The 19,995-nt window shown below is 45.4% G+C and overlaps 1 protein-coding gene across 2 annotated transcripts in view; it reads right to left on the bottom strand.

Moving 5' to 3' along the window:
• Positions 1 to 19,995, bottom strand: part of VWF (von Willebrand factor) — a 137,777-nt gene that overhangs the window by 115,091 nt on the left and 2,691 nt on the right. For both annotated transcript variants that reach the window (XM_053895673.1, XM_053895674.1), the window contains exons 3-6: positions 19,446 to 19,610; positions 9,907 to 10,009; positions 9,403 to 9,611; positions 1,114 to 1,238 (exon numbers count right to left, since the gene is read on the bottom strand). In XM_053895673.1, the coding sequence (XP_053751648.1) occupies positions 1,114 to 1,238; positions 9,403 to 9,611; positions 9,907 to 10,009; positions 19,446 to 19,610 (602 nt within the window). The remainder of the gene's footprint in view (positions 1 to 1,113; positions 1,239 to 9,402; positions 9,612 to 9,906; positions 10,010 to 19,445; positions 19,611 to 19,995) is intronic.

The following is a 19,995-nucleotide window of genomic DNA, read 5'->3' as shown; positions in this document are numbered from 1 at the left end:
GTCCTAAGAGGCAACTCTGAAAGGGAAGAAGCTTCTGAGGAGCTACCATATGATTAGAAATATGAGCTGCAGAGAAAGGGATGGGAGGTACCACCGTCGGTACTGAGACTCAGGGCAGAGGCACACAGACAATAGGAAGCCATGTGACCATAGAGGCAGCCACTGGATTGATGTGGCCACAGGCCAAGGAATGCCACAGCCACCAGACACTGGAACTGGGAGTCTTCCCTAGAGCCTCCCAAGGGAGAGCAGCCCTACTGACACCTTGATCTTGGCCCAAGGAAACCACACTGAGACTTCTGGTCTCCGGAACTATGAGAGAATACATTCCTATTGTTGTAAGCCACGAATTTTAAAATTAATTTGCCATCACACCCAGGCCCTCCTCTTCCCTCAGCTTCCCTAACTATAAAGTAATCCTCTTCTTGCTGATGTGCTGATAAGACCTAGGGGCCTTGTCCTCCTGTTTATACTTTAGAACAACCACTTATTGAACACCTAAAAAGGAACTGTTTCCTATCGCAGAATTTCAGACAGGTGGCAGGCAATGGTGGAGATATTTGGGCACAAGAGAAGGCACTGGAGTATAAAACAGAAAAGTCTAGGAGCACCTGGGTGGCTCAGTCAGTTAAGCATCCGACTTCCACTCAGGTCATGATCTCACGGTTTGTGAGTTCGAGCCCCACATCAGGCTCTGTGCTGACAGTTCAGAGCCTGGAACCTGCTTCAGATTCTGTGTCTCCATCTCTCTCTGTCCCTCCCCATTCATGCTCTATCTCTCTGTCTCTCTCTCTCTCTCAAAAATAAACTTTTTTTTTTTAATTAAAAACAAAAACAGAAAAGTCTATTTGCTCACTATACCCACTCACTGGACAGACATTTTAGAGCTCCAGGCCCAGAGCAGTATTAGACTAGAGCTAACCTGACTCCAGCCATAGTTGGTTTTCAGGAGAAAAGGGGCCCATGGGAACCCCTCTTTGAAGAGTCAGAGGGACCCGCAGAGGTAGGTCCACTCTGCGTCTCAGTGGAGGAGTAGAGAACAGATGATTTTCTGCTTCTCAATTCCAGAAGTCCCACTGCATTCAGACAACATCCAGCCTGGGCTATACCTACCTTCTGCATTTCCTCAGATGAGACGTTGCATGGGCTGCTAGGAGGGGATGCTCGTTTGCACTGTTGTTCCCCACTGCTCAGGGCCCAGGAGTTGGCAAAGTCGTAGGGGTCCGAGGTCAAGGTCCCTGTGGAGAAAGTTTCAAGGAGAATGAAGCCACAGTTAAGACTGACCCAGGACTTCTAAGGGAAAACTCTAGATTTGTCATCACCTGAATCAACCTTCCATTAGATCGGTACATAGGCGTCTGGGTGGGGAGTAACTTCTGTGCAGTGCTCAGCGTAACACCATAGCGCACGGGCACTCAGAGGTCAGTGTTGGGGGGCGGGGGCTGGGCAGATGGGCACAGTGAGGAAGGTGACATGGAAGATGATGAGGAACATGCCCATTCACTCTGTCTCCATGCCCTTGTGCACCTTTCCCCTCTGCACCCCCTTATTACCTTGACTCTCTCCGCTCATTCTTTGAGATGCGGCTCCAGAGCCACTTCCTCCAGGAAGCCCTTCTGAACTAGTTCTACTCCCTGCCCCCCACCCCAGCCTGTGCTCCCTCAGCACCACGGCCACCCTTCCATCAAAACCCTCATCCTCCTTTGTGTTGGTATTTCCTTTGTTTATAGTCATACTCCATTCAACTGTGAGCTCCCTAATTCAGGGTACAGGCTGTGTCTCTTATCTCTGAATTCCTAGCCGGGGCATTGTAGACACTTGAAACATTTTTGCAGAATGAAGGTAAGAATGTGACACGGAACCTGAGCCCCCAGTCACCACATCCCCCGTGCTTTCACAGCATCTGTGCCTTGGTCTCATACCAGCCATGCCACCATTGGCTCCCACAACAGAGCGAGGGCCTATAGGCTTACACGACAAAGGAGATACCCAATGTCGCTGCTGAGTCTTCACTGCAAACAGACTAATGAAGCATTGAGGCAAGTAGTCTTTTTGCATAGCCAGGTCCAGAAGAGTGAAGCATGTTTCAAGGTCAAATCATATACTCAAGAAAACAAAATAGAAAATCCTGAGGGAAAGAAAAGCAGGACATTGGAAGTATTGTCAGTTGGCATCTGGGGTGGGGTAAGCAGGGAAAATGGCCCCCTCCAAAGATTCATTTCCTAATTCTTGGAACCTATGAATTATCTTATAGGGCAAAAGACGTGATTAAGTTAAGGGTCTTGAGAGGAAGAGCTTATCTCGGATTACCTAAGTCAGCCTTAGATGCAATCACATGTATCCTTATAAGAGGAAGGCAGCAGGAGGTGACTGAGAGAGTGAGAGAGAGAGAAAGAGAAAGAGAGAGAGAGAGAGAGAGAGAGAGGAAACAATGTTGTTACAGGCAGAGATCGAGATGATGCAGCCACATCAAGGATTGCTCACAGTAGTTGGAAGAAGCAAGGAAGAGATTCTCCCCTAGGGCCTCTGGAGGGAGTAGAGCCCTACCATCACCTTGACTTCAGCCATTTGGCCTCCAGAAATTGTGAGAGATTAGACTTCTGTTGTTTTAAGCCATGGAGAAGCCAAAAGGAAGGGAATTTAAGTTTATGGAGTTTATACTATGTGCCAGGCATTATGATAAGTGCTCTCTGGGTTCTGAGTCACCACGTCACACAGGCTTATCTGCTTTCTAACATACCATGAGAACTCCAAAAAACTTCAAATAATTTCATTCTTGTACAGAGGTTATAAAAAACAAATATACTTAAAATTCTTGTTATAGGGGCGCCTGGGTGGCTCAGTCGGTTGAGCGTCCGACTTCAGCTCAGGTCACAATCTCGCGGTCCGTGAGTTCGAGCCCCGCGTCAGGCTATGGGCTGATGGCTCAGAGCCTGGAGCCTGCTTCCGATTCTGTGTCTCCCTCTCTCTCTGCCCCTCCCCCATTCATGCTCTATCTCTCTCTGTCTCAAAAATAAATAAATGTTAAAAAAAATTTTAAAAAAAATTCTTGTTATAAATATGAAGTAATTGAAACCTGATAAAAGGACAAGACAATAAGAAAAAAAACAATAGAGTTGAAAAAGAACTGCATTTACCTTCTAAAGTTACAAATATAGTCAAGGAAATAGAAAGAAAACTCAACTGATGGGTTAGACATCATCTGGAGATTAGACAGAGTTGAGGGAATTAGGGAACTAGAAGATAGACCTAAGACGTGATGTGCTGATGAGCCAGCCATCTGGAGAAAAGCAAAGCCCTGGTTTTTAGGATTTGCTGATTTCCATGGTGCAAATACTCCAACCATGGCCAACTTCAAGCTACCAACATGACAGTACTGAATGCAGACTTGGAAAAAATGCTCACAATCCGTTCTTAGCAGCCAGCATGAGCGCACCCAAAAAGCAACAGAGAGGAATAGAGAGATAGCAAAATAAAAGTAAGGTAATGAGAAAAAAAAAAGGATGCAATACAAATATACAATATACATCTAACAGGAGAGAAAATGACTGGAAGTTTTCTAAATCTGATGGAAAATACAAGTCCTGAGATTCAGGCATCACAGTCTCAAGTAAGATAATAAATATAAAACCCACATCTAGACACAACATAGTAAAATTTCAGAATACAAGAACAAAGAGATGACTTACGTACAAAGATAGAATACTATATGCAATGCAATAACAATTGGACTGGCAACCTTCTTCTCAACAGCAACAATAGAATGGCATCTTCAAAGCACTGTGAGAAATGACTGATGCCCTAGAATTCTATACTTAGCTAAAGTATCATATAAGAATGCATGGCTGTTTGTTTCAGTTATCACTATTACCACTACCAGACCCTTAATGAAGGAAGTACTAAGGGATATTTTTTAGAAAAATAGAAGTTGAACCTAGAAAAAAAGAATAAGATGCAAGGAGAAATTATGAGCAAAGAACCTGTTAAACATGAGGATATAGCTAAAGAAGCACTGATTGTGTAAATCTATCATAGTAACGTCAAATTTAGTGGTATTCAAACAAGATTGGGAGGTTAGTGAGGTAGTAGGGAAAGAAGTAGCATTTTAAAAAGCAGTAATAATAGAAAGCACAAAATAAGATGGGTAATAGAAGTCCAAATACATCAACACAACTGAATATAAAACGAATGAAAAGAAGCCAAACTTTACATTGAGAAGACAGAAATGATTAATTTACATTAAAATATCAATAATGAGGGGTGCCTGGGTGGTTCAGTCAGTTGAGTGTCTGACTTGATTTTGGCTCTGGTCATGATACCAGGGTCATGGGATCAAGCCCTACATTGGGCTCTGTGCTGACAGCACAGAGCCTGCTTGGGATTCTCTCTCTCTCCTTCTGTCCCTCTCCCTCACTCACGCTTTCTCCCAATACATAAATAAATAAATAAACAATAATGAGATATAGTGAGATACCATTACACATCTATTAAAATAGCTAAGAGAATAATAATAATAATAATAATAATAATAATAATGTGGCAATTCCAAATGCTGGTAATGACTCAGAGCAACTGGAACTCACACGTTGCTGGGACAAATGCAGAGAACATGGCCAACTTAAGAAACAGTTTGGCAGTTTATCAAATTAAACATATGCTCATTATACCACCCACTAATCCCACTCCTAAATATTTTCCCAAAGAAATTAAGAGTACTTCCACACAAAAACCCGTATGTGAATACCACCTCACACTAGGATGGCAACTATCAAACAAAACAAAATAAAACAAAACAAAACAGAAAATAACAAGTGTTGGTGAGGTTGTGAGAATTTGGAATCCTTGCGCACTGTGGGTAGAATGGAAAATGGAACAGCCACTGTAGAAAACAGTATGGCAGCTCCTCAAAGAATTAAGAATAGGGGCATCTGGGTGGCTCAGTTGGTTAACACCCGACTCTTGATTTCAGCTCAGGTCATGATCTCAAGTTTGTGAGATCAAGCCCCACGTTAGGCTCTGCACTGATAGTGTAGAACCTACTTGTGATTCTCTCTATCTCCCTCTCTCTCTTCCCCTTGCCCATTCATGTGTGTGCACTCTCTCAAAATAAATAAATAAACTCAAAAAAATTAATTAAAAAAAGAATTAAAAATAGAATTGCCACATGATCCAGCAATTCCACTTCTGGGTATATACGCAAAAGGATTGAAATCAGGGTCTTGAAAAAATATTTGTACACCCATGTTCATTGCACCATTATCTACTCTAGCTAAACATGAAAACAACCTGTGTCCATCATTGCATAAATAGGGAAGCAAAATGTGGTATATACATACAATGTACATTCTAAATGAAGGAATTATGAGATAAATGGGATTAATAGGTATTAACATCCAGCTACAAAACAAATAAGTCACAAAGACTGTGGGGAATAAGTTTAGGAATTCCCTGAGCTTGCACCAATGGGTTAACAAGTTTTAGGATGAAAGCATCCAAGATTAGGTAAACAGAACTGAAGCGACCCCAACACAGTACAAAAGCAGAAACCTGCTTTCACAGGACAGAAGCTCCAGAATAGGTAAACAGGTAAGTGGGGCTATAGACCACTGCAGCAGGGTGAAACTGCCAGGACCTGAGCTAATTAGCAAAAGAAACGTGCCTTGTTGACCCTGAGGTAGCCTGCTCTATCCGTCTTATGCCGTAAGCAAGTTAAGATAAACAGACAGGTGCCTCGTGCCTGCCATAAAGTAAACAACCCTCTGCTAGGCGCTGAGATTTTGTTTTCTACTGACCCAAACCCCTAACACTGCATATCTTCAAAATCCCTTTCTCTCACACACGAGTTAATGTTCATAGTTTCATTGCCTCTTCATGGACATCCATCACATTTGTAAGCCTTCTGATCCTAATAAATATGGAGCAAGGACCCTTACTCAGGACTCTTGTCTCCTCCCAGACATTAGCCTCTCTCACAGTTAATTCTGCATCTTCTCTCTTGCTGGACAAGAGAGAACTCCAGACTCAAAGTCTGCGACAAGAGATGAAAAGTACAGCACAGAGAGTACAGCTAATGAGGTTGCAAAACATGGTTTGGTGGCAGATGGTGACTATAATTATGGTGATGAGCACTGAGTAATGTGGAATCGTTCAATGATTATGCTGTACACCTGAAGCTAATATAACACTGTGTTAATTATACTGCAATAAAAAAGAGACTTATTCCTAAGAGTTTATTATTAATAATAGCAGTACCGCTTCAGAATATCCCATTTCAATGCACAGTGTGAGTATGTAAATATTTTACTTTCCAAGCAAATCTGTAAGTGTATCCCCACTTAATTTCACAACTCTTCATGACTGGCACATCTGTGCTTCTGAAATAAACAGGGCTTAAGCACTTTTGTTAAATTGTTGACAAATAATCCTTTTATGTTCTTGTTCTCAAACCTGTTCTCTAGATGCTGAAATGTGTTAACCAAACAAGGTGCAAATTTAAAACAATGCCGTGTTGAAATAATTGATTTAAATACAAAAAAAAAAAAAAAAACCCAGAAATTGTGACATGTGCTACGATGTATGGATGAATCGTAAAGACATTACGCTAAGTGAAATAAGCCAGTCACAAAAAGAGAAATGCTGTGTGACTCCACTTATATGAGGCAGTTGGAGCAGTCAGAATCATAGAGACAGAAAGTAGAATGATGGTTGCCAGGGGCTGGGGAAGAGGAGGAAAGAATGGGAAGTTTGGTTTAATGGGTAGAGGGTTTCAGGTCTGTAAGATAATAAGAGTTCTGGAGATGGATAGTGGTGATTGGTTACACCACAGTGTGAACGTAATTCATGCCACTGAAGTGTGCACTGAAAAATGAGTAAGATAGTAAATGTCATTTTATGTGTGTTTACCACAATTTTTTAAATAGGTAGAGTGGGGCGCCTGGGTGGCTCAGTCAGTTGAGCATCCGACTTTTGATTTCAGCTCAGGTCACGATCCCAGGATCGTGCGATAGAGCCCCACTACAGGCTTCATACTCAGCATAGGGCCTACTTGAGATTCTCTCTCTCTCTCTCTCTCTCTCTCTCTCTCTCTCTCTCTTCCCCCTCCTTTGCCCTTCCCCTGCATGTGTGCATACTCTCTCTCTCTCAAATAAAAAAAAAATTCTTTTTAATGGGGAGGGGGGGAACCCTATACATGAATGTTTATAGCAGCTTTATCCATAATTGCCGAACACTACACTTGACAAAATGTCCTTCAACTGGTGAACGGATAAACAAATCGTGGTAGCACTCTTCAATTATAAGCAGGAACAATCTACTGTTACAGAAACAACACAAATGGATCCTTGGGGGGATGATATTAAGTGAAAGAAGCCAGAACTAAAAGGCAAAGTACTCTTGGTACAGTATGAAGAGTTAGAGTTATATAAATTTTGGAAAAATCAGAACTCTAGGAACAGGAGCTACCAGGGCTAGGAGCTGGGGGAGAGCTCAACTACAAAGGAGCACAAGAATTCTGGCAGCGAGGACACTGCTCCATAGTTTATGATGGTTACATGGCTCGACACTTTCACAAAAGCTCATAGACCAGGAAGCATGGGTTTTACTGTATGTAAAGGACACCTTGATAAAATTTAAAAAAAAATAATAAAAAAATAAAAATAGTAATAATAACATAAATAAATAAATAAATATAAAAATAATAAAACAAAATAAAATAATAAAATAATAAAATAAAAATAAAACAAAATAAAATAATACAATAATAATAAAATAAAATAATAAATAATAATAAAATAAAAACCAGCTATGTGCTTCTTTCATGCAATATATCTGAAACAAAACCACATGGACTGGTTGAGAATACGAAAAAATATCAAGTAAATACCGACTTAAAAAAGGTGAGGTGACTATATATTATTGTCAGACAGACTTTAAGGCATTGTGAAAAATGACGAGTCAGTACATAAAAGGAACAGTTCACTAGAAACATTCAACATTTCTAAAATCTAACTGCAAAGGCCCAAAATAGATAAAGCAGAACTTGACAGAATTACATGAAGAAATTGACAAATTCATCACCATCGTAAAAAAATTTAATACACTTCCCTTAGTAATGGGTAGTTGAAGCAGACAAAAAAGTAGTAAGTATATAGACTATTTGCATAACACAATTAACAAACTTAATTCAAAAAGTATATATAGAATCCTGCACCAATCAGAGAATGCATTCTCTTGGAACATACATAGAACAATTGCAAAAAAGATCATGTAGATGGGCACCAACAAGTCTCCCCAAACTTCTAAATTAGAAATCAATTTAGTTATAAAAGATAACTTTAGAAAGTCTAAACTTCTGGACATTTTGAACACACTTTATAGGTTAAGAAAGAATTCAATGGAAATTAGAAAATCCATAGAACTAAATGAAAATGAAAACATGTTATATATCAAAATTGGTGCAGCTAACATGGCATTTAGAGGAAAACTTACAGCCTTAAATGTACACATTGGACAAAATGTACATATTGGACAATACAAAGTTTGAGAAATTGGTGCTGGAAAAGACAAAAACAAATGATCTCACTATTTTCCAACACATACAGTGAAATGGAAGGAATGGTCAACTGTTCTCTAGACACTTATCCCTTAATCAGAGGGTAGTTGAGTCAGAAGGAAGAAGAATAACTTAATGTACAAATGTTCAGCTTTTGTAAGAGAGCATCACTAATTAAATGTTTATGTAATTGACATTATCTAAAGAAGAGTAAAGATTAGTAATGGTTTCCACATTGTCCATATTACCTTCTATTGCTCATGAACAGACACATAAACTGGCCTTTTTGGACAGCAGGCCGTCCTTTACAGATTTCATCCATAAAGTTCTACTGCACTCATTCAAGTCTCCAAACCATCCAGCATTTACCAACCATCTACCATGTGTAAGCTGCTATGGGGAATTCAAAGTTGAACCAAGTCAGCTTTGAGGAGCTCCAAGATGTGGTTTGCCAGGTGGTCCAGGCAGTGGGGTGGAACGCTAAGAGATAAGGTTGGCAGGAGGGGTACCTGAGTGGCTCAGTCATTTAAGTGTCCAACTCTTGATTTCAGCTCAGGTCATGATCTCATAGTTCGTGAGTTCTAGCCCCGTATCAGGGGCTTGGGATTCTCTCTCTACCTCTCTCTCTCTCTGCCCCTCCTCTGCTCTTGCTGTCTCTCTCTCTCTCTCTCTCTCTCTCTCTCTCTCTCTCTATCTCTCTCTCTCAAAATAAATAAATAAATAAACTTAAAAAAAAAGGTTGGTAGGATAAATATAACATGGCAGGGGAGAAGTCTTAGTGAAGGTTTGTAAGCAGGGAAATTACATGTGTAACCACAACTTGAGGGAAAAGGTATCTTAGAAAAGCTTACCTTCTTGAGTCCTGAAGTCATCCTCAGCAAAGATGTTAAAGTTGCCACAGAGCCCACAGGTCTTGTTGAAGTATCTGTCTGACAGCAGGATTTGAAAATTGCCACTGTCATCAATTCTGGCCACAAAGCCATGGGTCTCACTGGACACCTTGTAGTACCCAGCCTCAGTCTCTAGATACAGCCCGTTGGAGGCGTAGGGCATGGAGATGCTGGAAGGACAAGGATGAACTCAGGAAGTATGCTTCTCATGAATTTCCTGGATGTCCCTCCCACCTTTCAACCCCAGCCCCATGCTCCAGGGTTGGGACCTTGGTGCCAAGTCTCTGAGGACCTAGACCAGGAGTCAGGAGACTGGCCTCTTGCCCAGCCCTGCCACTCACTGTCCCTAGGCACATTGACTTCCTCACTCTGGGCTCCAGTTCCCTCATCTCAAAAAATAAGGAGGACTGCAAGAGGGATCCCCAGGGTCCTTTTTAATTCTGGCATTCCGAGCTTCTGATTTACCTTTGGTCCCCCTGCAGCACAGTACCATTGACAAACAAATGGATGTCAAAAAATTCCCCGAGATACACAGAGAGGCTTACTCTCTTGCCATTTTGGAAGTCCCCTGAAAGAGAAAAAAGTCAGTAGTGGTGATTATTATCAAAAAAATTATATGTTTAATTCTCATCATCTTATACACATCACTAATCTTATCTCAGTGGGAAACTCTCCCCAAGAACTTATCAAATGGGCCACAAAAATCTTCCCCAAAATATCATTTACTCATTCATTTTTCCATTCATCTAAAAATATTTATTGAGTGCCTTCTGGATACATAACCCACTAATAGTCTCTTCTATTTCTCCAAAGAAAACTATGAAAGCATGACCCCTTCTTCTGGGAGCTTATGATCTAAATAAGATAAACAGTCAAAAAGAGAGTAAAAGCAACATTGTGAGTTATTGGTAACAGGTACTCTAGGACAGTATAATGTTCTCTTAAGACAGCCCAAACCAGAATCCCTAGGCTCTTTGTTGAAAATGGAGATTTATGAGTTCATGAAATCAGTTTACTGAATTTGATTTTCTGGGAGAAATTTAGAGATCCTGTCGGCAAAGTGCCTCACTCTGCACGGGAAAGGAAGTCAGGATGCAATAAATGATTGGTATTGCCATTCGAGATGTGTGAATAGGTCAACACATAAGAAAATAGTCTGTGAACAAGGGTTCAGTTGTGAGGGGCAAACACAGAGGCGGCGGGGCGGCGGGGGGGGGGGGGGGGGGGGGGCCGTGTCCTAAAAGCAGGAAAAGAAGCAGAAGACCCATTTTCCACAGCACCATGGAGACTAATCCTACCAGGAGGCCCTGAGAACTGAGAACTGGAGGTCTCCAGAGATAACCCACCGGCCACAGGAAGTGAAGGAACCAGAAGGAACAGTGTGGAGTCTGAAATCTCAAGCCTTGGAGACTAAGAAATTAATGAAAACAGGGAAGATGAAGGGCAGCAATGAACACAGAGATAGAAAGTGCTGGAGAAAAGGGGGTCAAATACGAGACTCAGTGCCTGAGGGCTCCTGCAGAAATGCGGCAAAGGACCCAGCTGAAAAGGTTAACCTTGGAAATGAGGAAATATTCCCTCGCCTAGAAGAGCATGAGCTCCAGCCGCTCAGCAAAAGAGGAGGCAAGAATGTCTGCGGAACTAAGTGCAGGAGACGCTGGCAAGAGGTGCTGCTGCCATGGCTTGGGCCACTGACAGTCTTTGGCGGAGGATTTCAGCTGAGGCCTGGGCCAGACCCAGAGGCTGGAGGACCGCGATTAGCTATTACACGCATGCGCGCGCATGCACTCACTAACCAGAAAATAGACTCTTTCTGGTGACATTTCCGTGAGGGAGTCACATGTAAATAACTGGCCTGTTCTAAGAATAGATTCCTGAATGGTACACTGTTAGCAGCTCGGGGTGGGGGGATGGGGGGCCCAGGAAAGGCCCACAGACCACCCACAGACCACAAACCGCATTCTGCAGAGCTCCAGACCAACACTGTCAGGAGGGAAATGAGATCCCAGCCACATCAAAGGGTTTTTGTCCTGTTAGCTTGAGGAGCTTTTGTCCCGGTAGTCTTGCCTGCCCTGCATTTTCACTTAGAGCAGTTTCGCAGCAAGCACATCTTTAAACAGTTAAGCAAACATTCTGGCAGCAAGAAATTAGCCAAAGAAAAATAAACACAACCCCACAGATAAGTGATCAGGCAAATAGAGTCGAACGTTAATGGTAGAATCCCAGTGGTGGGCATACGGGCGTTCACTGTCTTATTCTTTCAATGTTTCTAAACGTTTGGAAATTTGCGTAGTAAAATGTTGAGAAAACAAGCAAATGGGATAACCCCGCGACAACCTGCGGTTAGCAGTCAGTCCCTCCCCCGAACCATCCATGCCCCTGGGCATGCGCAGTGGACCAAAAACCAGTTCCCTTCCAGGGTCCGTTCTTGGGGCTGAATCCATGGGACAGGGCAAGCCTCCAGTCACCACCTGCCTGCTGGAGATGGTGGGCAATGAGCCCAAGAAGTCAGAGGCTCCGGCTCCCTTATGACCGCAGAAACTTGTCTCCTCATCAGTACAATTTTCCCTGTCACCCATGCCCAGTGTCACAGAGCAGATGGACGGGGGCTCCTACACCTCCTTCACTGGGTAACTCAACCAGTATGTTGCTTCTGAGCCAAAGACCTCTCCCTTCTGGAAACGAGAAGAGTCCCTTTGTGCCTCTCCTTTGCAGAGTCTCCCTCCCTCTCATGGGGATTCAAAAGGGCTCAGGAGAATAAGTCAACCAGGGAGCAGGGAGCATGTGGCTGGAGGATGAGTAGGGAACGCTTCGCATGCAACCAGGCCGCTTGGGGTGAGCCACTGCCCTGCAGATGCAGATCTGCAACTCTTTAGAGCTTTCAAGGATGTAGAATCCCCCAGTTGCTCGCTCCACAGAGGCCAGGTGCCATAGGAAAGCTAGAGCTCATCATCCCTGGAAGGTTGAAAGGCTCCCACTGTGTGGGGCTACATGGGACCCCCAACCCTTTGCAAGTAAGTGATGAAGGCAGCCTGCCCCCACAGACTGAGGGACTTGGGTCCACCCAGGTGGCTACACTCAGGGTAACTTGCCCGTCATCACAGAACCAGTGAGGGGTGAGAGAGTCAGGACTCAGACCAGGTGCTGGTTTAAGTATTTGAGGGGCTGGGATCACCATGAGGAAGCCAGGGAGCACCTTTCACCACCTGCTGAGCAGAGCACTGGTTGAGGCAGCACCCTGTTCAGGGAAGGTGGGGCTGGCTGCCCAGGACCTTCACTTGTCCAGGGGCCCTGGGAGCCGGGATTGGGATCCTTGGTGAGGACTGAACTGTGAGGAGTCTGCGGAATTCCTGAGCCTGGGGAGCTGGGATTGGGATCCTTGACGAGGCCTGAACTGTGAGGAGTCTGCACAACTCCTGACCCTGGACGGTGAGGGAGGCCCTAAGAGCAGTCACTCCACACCCAAAGCAGCAGGGCAGCAAGGAGATTCTGGAAACTGTGTCCTGGAGAAGACTTCATCACAGAAAAAAGCACACAGTAGGACAACGGGGAGGCTCTTGGGGATGGTCAGAACAGGTGGCTTTAAAACACTTTTGCCCCAAAAGCAGAGTAAAAACAGTTTACTGCATGACCCAGAATGCACACACTCACACATTTCACACCACTTGCCCTTCCCGTGAGCCAGGCCCCCTGACTACTTTCTGAGGTTTTTCTATCCTATTCCATGTAATCTCTTTAAATACTGGTTACACTCATTAAATTATTTTTAAATCCATAGTTATGACTCAGTTTGAAAAACACTGAACTAGACTGACTCCATTTTAGAGTTAGAGAAACTGAAGCCTACGTTTACAACAGGGTCTGTCCTCCCCAGCAATAATGACACTTGGGACCAGACACTTCTTTGTAGTGGGGGCCTTCTGATACATGGTAGGGTGATCAGCAGGATCCCTGACCTCTACTCACTAGATGCCAGTAGCATCTCCCTCCAAGTTGGTACAATCCAAAACATCTCCAGACACTGCCATATGTCCTCGGTGGGGGGGGGGAATCACCCTGGGTGAGAACAATTGCTTTACACTGTCATCAAGAGGCAGAACCTGTACACAGGTTTTCTAACTCCAAGGCTAAATCTCCTTTGGAAACACAAAGCTGCCTAACGGGGCATCTGAGTGCTCTGGATTCAGTTAGCCACTGATGCAGAAGAGAACTCTAGATTTTATTTGCTTGTTTTATTTGCTTCCTTCCCTCCCTGCAGAACTCAGGGGGGAATCTGATGACGTGCAGCTATTAGGAAATTGAGCCCAAAAGGGTCTCCCACATTCCACAGACATGCACGTTAGCACTTACTGTAACCGCTGGGGGAAGGTGGGCGGGGTGTCCACCCCAAGAGGCCAGAGCCAACCATGCAAGCTCTTCCCCAGGGAGGCTCTGTCTCTCATCTGGCCTCTTGAACTCAGTGACCAAGGGACTAGGTGAGGGAGTAAGTCTTCCCCCACAAGGAGTGGGGAGCAGGCTGGCAGCTGGAGCCAGCATCAGGTCTGGGTGATTTCCCGGACTTTAGAATGTGGAGCTCACTACTATGCATTTCTAACAGACGCTCCACCTCCACTCCTGTGATTCTGATGCAGGTGATCATCTTCCAAACACTGAGAAACCAGGGATCTGGTCTAACAGCACCAGTTACTGATGTGGAAACGAAGGCCCCCCTGCTGAGTAAGTTACTCAGCACGTTGTCTGGTTATTCTATGGCTCTCTCTGGGCTGGCTTGGGAACCAGACCCTGCAGGGTGGCTTAGGAAAAGCAGCCTTTCTGAACAGAGGGGCGCCAGGACTCCAGTGCTCTCTCTCCCTGGTCCTCGTGCTGGTGGGCTAGGAAACCCCTAGTAGCTTTGGCCTGCCCAGACCTGCCCCACCAAGAGCCAGGATCAAGGAAAGGGCCCTCCCCTTCGCACCAGGTGGTGCTTCACGCTTGGACATAAACAGCTTTACCCAGGATGTGAACAAGGTCCGCAGGCACTGGAGAGGAATGGAAATTTGGGATTTCGAAGCAGGGAAACAGGATGTCATTGGAGAACAATGGGGCAGAGGAGTATATGAGGTTGCTGGCATGCACATGTAAACTGGAGATGCTGTGTCCAAGCGTGCAGGACGGACCCTGGGGCCTCAGGCTCCTGAAGCAGCTGCACTGACTCACCCCTCCCCAGGCCCGCCCTCCTCAGATTATGCCTCTCTTCCCAATGCCCCCCATGCCACCAGCACCAAAAACACAAAAAGTAGCCACCCATTCTCTCTGATGATTCGGGGTGGGAATTAAACCAATCTCAGTTAAAGTATGATTAACCCATAATCTGGTTTAGGCCAATTACCCGCCAGAAAACTGACATCTGACAAGTTGTTATAATAACCAAGACCCAGGGGCGCCAGGGTGGCTCAGTCATTTGCAGTGTCCGACATTAGCTCGTGTCACGATCTCAAGTTCATGAGTTTGAGCCCCACATCGGACTCTCTGCTGTAAGCACAGAGCCCACTTCAGATCCTCTGTCCCCCTCTCTCTCCACCCCTCCCTCACTCACGTTCTCTCAAAACTAAATTAAACATTAAAAAAAAAAAAAAAAAGAACAATGACCCAGTGAGGGTGGGGGCAGGGGTCCCAACAAGATATTGGAAACAGAGGCTTAACACAGCCCTGCAGTTTCCCCTTGGCCCTTGAAACCCCAGAAAGGATGGCCAGAAAGGCCAGGCCTCTGACACAAACCCAAGCGATGTTCCCCTGACCTTGACGGAAACGGTCCCAAGGGCCCAGCAGCTCCTGTGTCCACCATGTGTTAAAGGTGACTGCTTTCAATCACTAAGGTTTGGATAACACTTCTCACTTGTAAATGATTTTTCTCCCTTGATCTTCACTGTATCTCCATTTTAAAGACAAGGAAATGGAGGCTGGGAGACATTGCGCACTTCCCTAAGGACACTCATTGAAGAGGAAGAGCCAAGACAAGGGCTCTGAGTTTCTGAGCAGAGGGACGCTGGGAGCAGAGCCACCTGATCCTAGAGGATGGAAAACATCCAATCCCCAGAAGTAGATGAGACCAGTGCTGGACAGGACCAGAGTAGTGGGGGGTGGGGTGGGGCTTCCTGGAGGAGGTGACAGTGACTGCACAGAGGCACCCAGGCAGCCTGAGTTTCCCTGTCTTCAAGGCCTACCCTTAGCAGGGAAGAGTCTAGAGTGGGTTTAAGTAGGGGAAGGGGACTTTTCCAACATGCTGCTTGCCTCCCTGAGTCCAGATGAGCTCTGTGCCTGGTCCTAAGATTTCATTACACATTATTTACAAATCCACCTTGAGGGTAGGGAGTCTATAGCAGGAATCAAGACAGCAACTCCCAGTGTCTCCGTAGGGTCCCCCTCCCTGGAAAGTCCCCTGAAGCCCAAAGCCACACAGTGGAAAGGATGTCACTGTGTCTTCTTTTGAAATCTTTCTCCTGTCACTCCTAACCTGCTCCATTCTCACTGATACCCCAGAGTCATCTCAAGTAGGGCATCTGTATGGAACCTCACCATGACTTTTTTTAAGATGCATAGAACAAGGGGTGCCTGACTGACTCAGTTGGTAGAGCATGCGACTCTTAACCTCAGGGTCATGACTTCAAGCCCCACATTGGGTGCAAAGCCTACTTAAAAAAATGGTATGGGTGCCTGGGTGGTTCAGTTGGTTAAACATGCAACTTCAGCTCAGGTCATGATCTCACGGTCCATGAGTTCGAGCGTCGCATCAGGCACTAAGCCTGCAACCTGCTTCAGATTCCATGTCTCCCTCAGTCTCTGCCCCTCCCAACTCCCTCTCTCTCTCTCTCTGTCTCTCTGTCTCTCCTCTCTCTCTCAAAAATAAAATAAAAACATGAATTTTTTTCAAAGAACTAAGTACACAAAGAAAGATCAGTAGATGATGTCAATGTCAATTTCATGGTTGTAATATTTGAGAATAATTTTGTACAATGTTACCAATTGCAGGATACTGGGTAAAGGGTACACAGATTGTGTGTGTGTGTGTGTGTGTGTGTGTGTGTGTGTGTGTGTGTGTGTGTTTTACAACTGCATGTGAATCTAATCTCAAAATAAAAAGTTTAACTTAAAAAATAAAAAATAAATCTTACATATTATCCCCAAAACTTTTGGGTTTTATTACAGAGTTACAAGAATCCACAATGGATTTTTTTTTTTTTTTGAGAAACAAGAAAAAGAGAGAGAAACGGTTTTTTCCTCGTAATGAAAATCTTTAAGATCTGTTCTCTTAGAGACTTTCAAATATACCCTACAGCAGTGTTAACCTTAGTCACCATACTGTACTTCCCAAATCCTGGACTGATCTATCTTATAAATGGAAGTTTGTACCTTACCCACCTCTGATAACCACAAATCTGATCTCTTTTTCTAAGAGTTTGGGTTTTGTTTTGTTTTCTTTTTCTTTTCTTTTTTAGATTCTATATAAAAGTGAGATCACACGGTATTTGTCTTTCTCTTTCTGGTTTATTTCATTTAGCATAATCCCTCAAGATCCATCCATGTTGTTGCAAATGCACTATGATTTTTAAGGTAGAGAAACCCACTTAAAGTAAATATTGGACAGGAGGTCCTCAGCCTTCAGCCTCCCAGAGAAGGTGACAGGGTGCTTTTTCTCTGCAGCTGCTCTCCCAAGTTACTCCCCAGCTGCTGCCTCTGAAGCAAAGGGGATCCCCAAGTTCAGTGTTCAAAATGGCTTCCACCATTTGTCATGCCCTGGGGATGTCTGTGGTCCTTTTCACCCCCTGCCTGGTTATCATGGCCAAGACCACCCAGCCTCCTGTCTTTCTCCCTTTCTGACCGTTTTGGCAAAGTAGCAAATTCTTTCTTAATCCTTCAAATTGCACAAGCCTCTATAGTAACTCCTCACTGCTGCTGAATCCGGAAACAAACTCTCCCATCAGTCTGTCAGCCTCATTCCTGCCTCACCTCCCACTATTCTTCAGCCCCATGCTTCTCAAGATTTGGTCTCCAAACCACCACCAGCAGCAGCAGCAGCAGCCAGGAACTTGTTAGAAATGGGCCTTTCAGGCCCCACTCCAGATCCACTGACTCCAAAAGCCTGGGCATGGAGCCCAGCAGCCTGTTTTTAACCAGCCCTCCCGGAGATCCTGATGCAAGTTGGAGTTTGAGAACTACTGAACCAGCCACACAGACCTCCCCACTAGGCTGCACTGAAGGAACATGCATTCCTTCCAGCCTCTTCCCTGTGTTCAGGCTATCCCCACTGCACACATCCCCTGCCCTGTCCTCTCTGCCCAACCGAAACTCCTCACCCAAGGCTCCTCACATGCCATGCTTTTCACAAAATCGGCTCTTGGGTACAACAGAGCCCCGTGCTTTGTGGATCCCCATCCCCTCCCTCACCTTCAGTGCTGCCAGAGACCCCGGTCACCCAAGCACCAGAAAACAAAGATGCATAAGGCCTGGTCCTTGCCCTTTGGGGGGGGGGGGGGTGCTCACAGAGGAGGAAGACAAATGGCAGTCTGGCGAAGTTCAGTGCCCTGAAGTCACGCTGTGACTGGGTTTCCAGCAGAGGCAAGGTGGATGGTGACAGCCAAAGAAGCAGGGGAGCCTCATAATTAAGGCAGCTATCAGCTCATGTAGCTCCCAAACAGCCTCGCCCCACACTGAGCACTGAGGGGTGCATCCAACCTGGGAGACCCTGGAGACCGGTGGAGTGACCTCTCCGGGGGCCCTACTGCCTGCATCTCGGCAAGGGTCTGAGTGTTGCCAAAAACTGTCTTTGGCCAAACCAGGATCGGTCTCCTCTGAGCCCTCCTCTCAGTCAGGTCTCCACCTTAGACTCTGTCCTCGGTCTGATCGGTTCAGTTTAGCAAGAATCCTGCTGGGTTAGTTTATCGAAAATCCCCTGGCCTCAATATCTGACCAATTCCTCATGCCCCTCCATCAATACTTATCACCCTGGCCTGACTTCAGCAAGAACCCTGTCACGTTGGCTTAACCAGATGTTACCTTTGATGTTTCCCCTTGGTAATTTTCCATCCACTGACCCCCCACCCCCACCCAGCTGTAAGTCCCCACTCATCCTTGTTATATTTGGAGTAGAGAAGTAGAGCCCCATGTCTCTGCCCCACTGCAACCCCCCCCCCATTGCAGTGGCCCCTCTTGAATAAAGCTTTCCTCACTGTCTATACCAAGTGTCATGAAAGATTTTGTTTTAACAATGTGGATCTGTCCATTGTCGTGTCATCTCCCCGAGGCTATGGACCCCGTCTTTGCTAGGTTTTGTAGCAGACTCACTCACACATCGCACACATCTGATGCATTCTCAGAGTGTGAAGGTCACCAAACCACAATCCCCCATCACTGCCTGCAGCCCCACTCCTGGCCTTGGAGAGTGCCATCTCTCCTTAGTGCAGAGGGAAGTTCCTGAATCCTGACAAACCCAGGATCAAAATCCAGCTCTTCCTTTTACTGTCAACCCTTGGGAGGATCAGACCACCTCTTTGGGCTCGGCACCTGTACCTACACCTCAGAGCCACTGTGGGGTGCAGCGATAACCCAGGCACATACCAGCACTTTCCCAGGAACACAGGAGGTGCTTAACATCAGGTAGGTACTCTGAATTCCACAAAGAACACAGCAATGACCCCTCCCATTTTTCTAGGGACTCTGTGTACTACAAAGCATCTTCTGGTTCACCATTTCTTTTGATGCTTTGGAGCTCCCAAAGTGCTGCCTGGACCCAGAGCAATGGACATGACCACTGGAAAAATATTTGCTCCATCCCACCAGGCTCCCATGGGAGAGACCCAGGGCCAGGCTAAGGGAAGCTCTTGGTCATGGAAGGCCATTTCCATCCATGGTTCCACAAGGATCTGCAAGCTCAGGCCCTGCCAGAAGAATGCCCCTAGAGCCCCACAGTAGGGTTGAGCTTAGCCGACACCTGCTCTGAATCCCTCACTTCAGTGCCCCGGACTCACCAATAAGCGAGAAGGAGTGTTTCTGACAGTCCCCGGCCAGGAGGTAACTGCAGTCTCCCATAAAGCTGTACATGCTTTCATCAAAGGTGTTGATGAAGTCACCTCCAAAGAGGCTGCATCGAGCCATCGACGATCTGCCAACAGTCTCTTTTGCACAAAGGATCCCTGGAGGGAGAGACTACAGGTGAGCACAGCTGGGACCATCCAGCCACTCCAGCCTTGTGCCTGATAAAAATTGGGCTGTAGGGAAGTATTTTCCATCCCAAGCAAGACTAAAGCTGTTGCTTTTGGGGGCGCTTGGATGGCTTAGTCGGTTAAATGTCCAACTCTTGATTTCGGCTCAGGTCGTGATCTCATGGTTAGTGGGTTCAAACCCCATATCGGGCTCTGTGCTGATAGCACGGAGCCTCCTTAGGATTCTCTCTCTCTCTTTCTCTTTCTGTACCCTCCCCCAAAATAAATAAACACTTTAAAAAAAAGTGTTGCTTTTGGCCCTCAAAAATGACCCAGGACTCACAGCAATAACAGAGGAACAGCTTCTCAGAATATC

Source organism: Panthera pardus, unplaced genomic scaffold, assembly GCF_024362965.1.
Source record: "Panthera pardus isolate Hobbes unplaced genomic scaffold, ASM2436296v1 HiC_scaffold_6, whole genome shotgun sequence".
NCBI classification, from domain to species: domain Eukaryota; kingdom Metazoa; phylum Chordata; class Mammalia; order Carnivora; family Felidae; genus Panthera; species Panthera pardus.
This window is presented reverse-complemented; position numbering and strand designations above follow the sequence as displayed.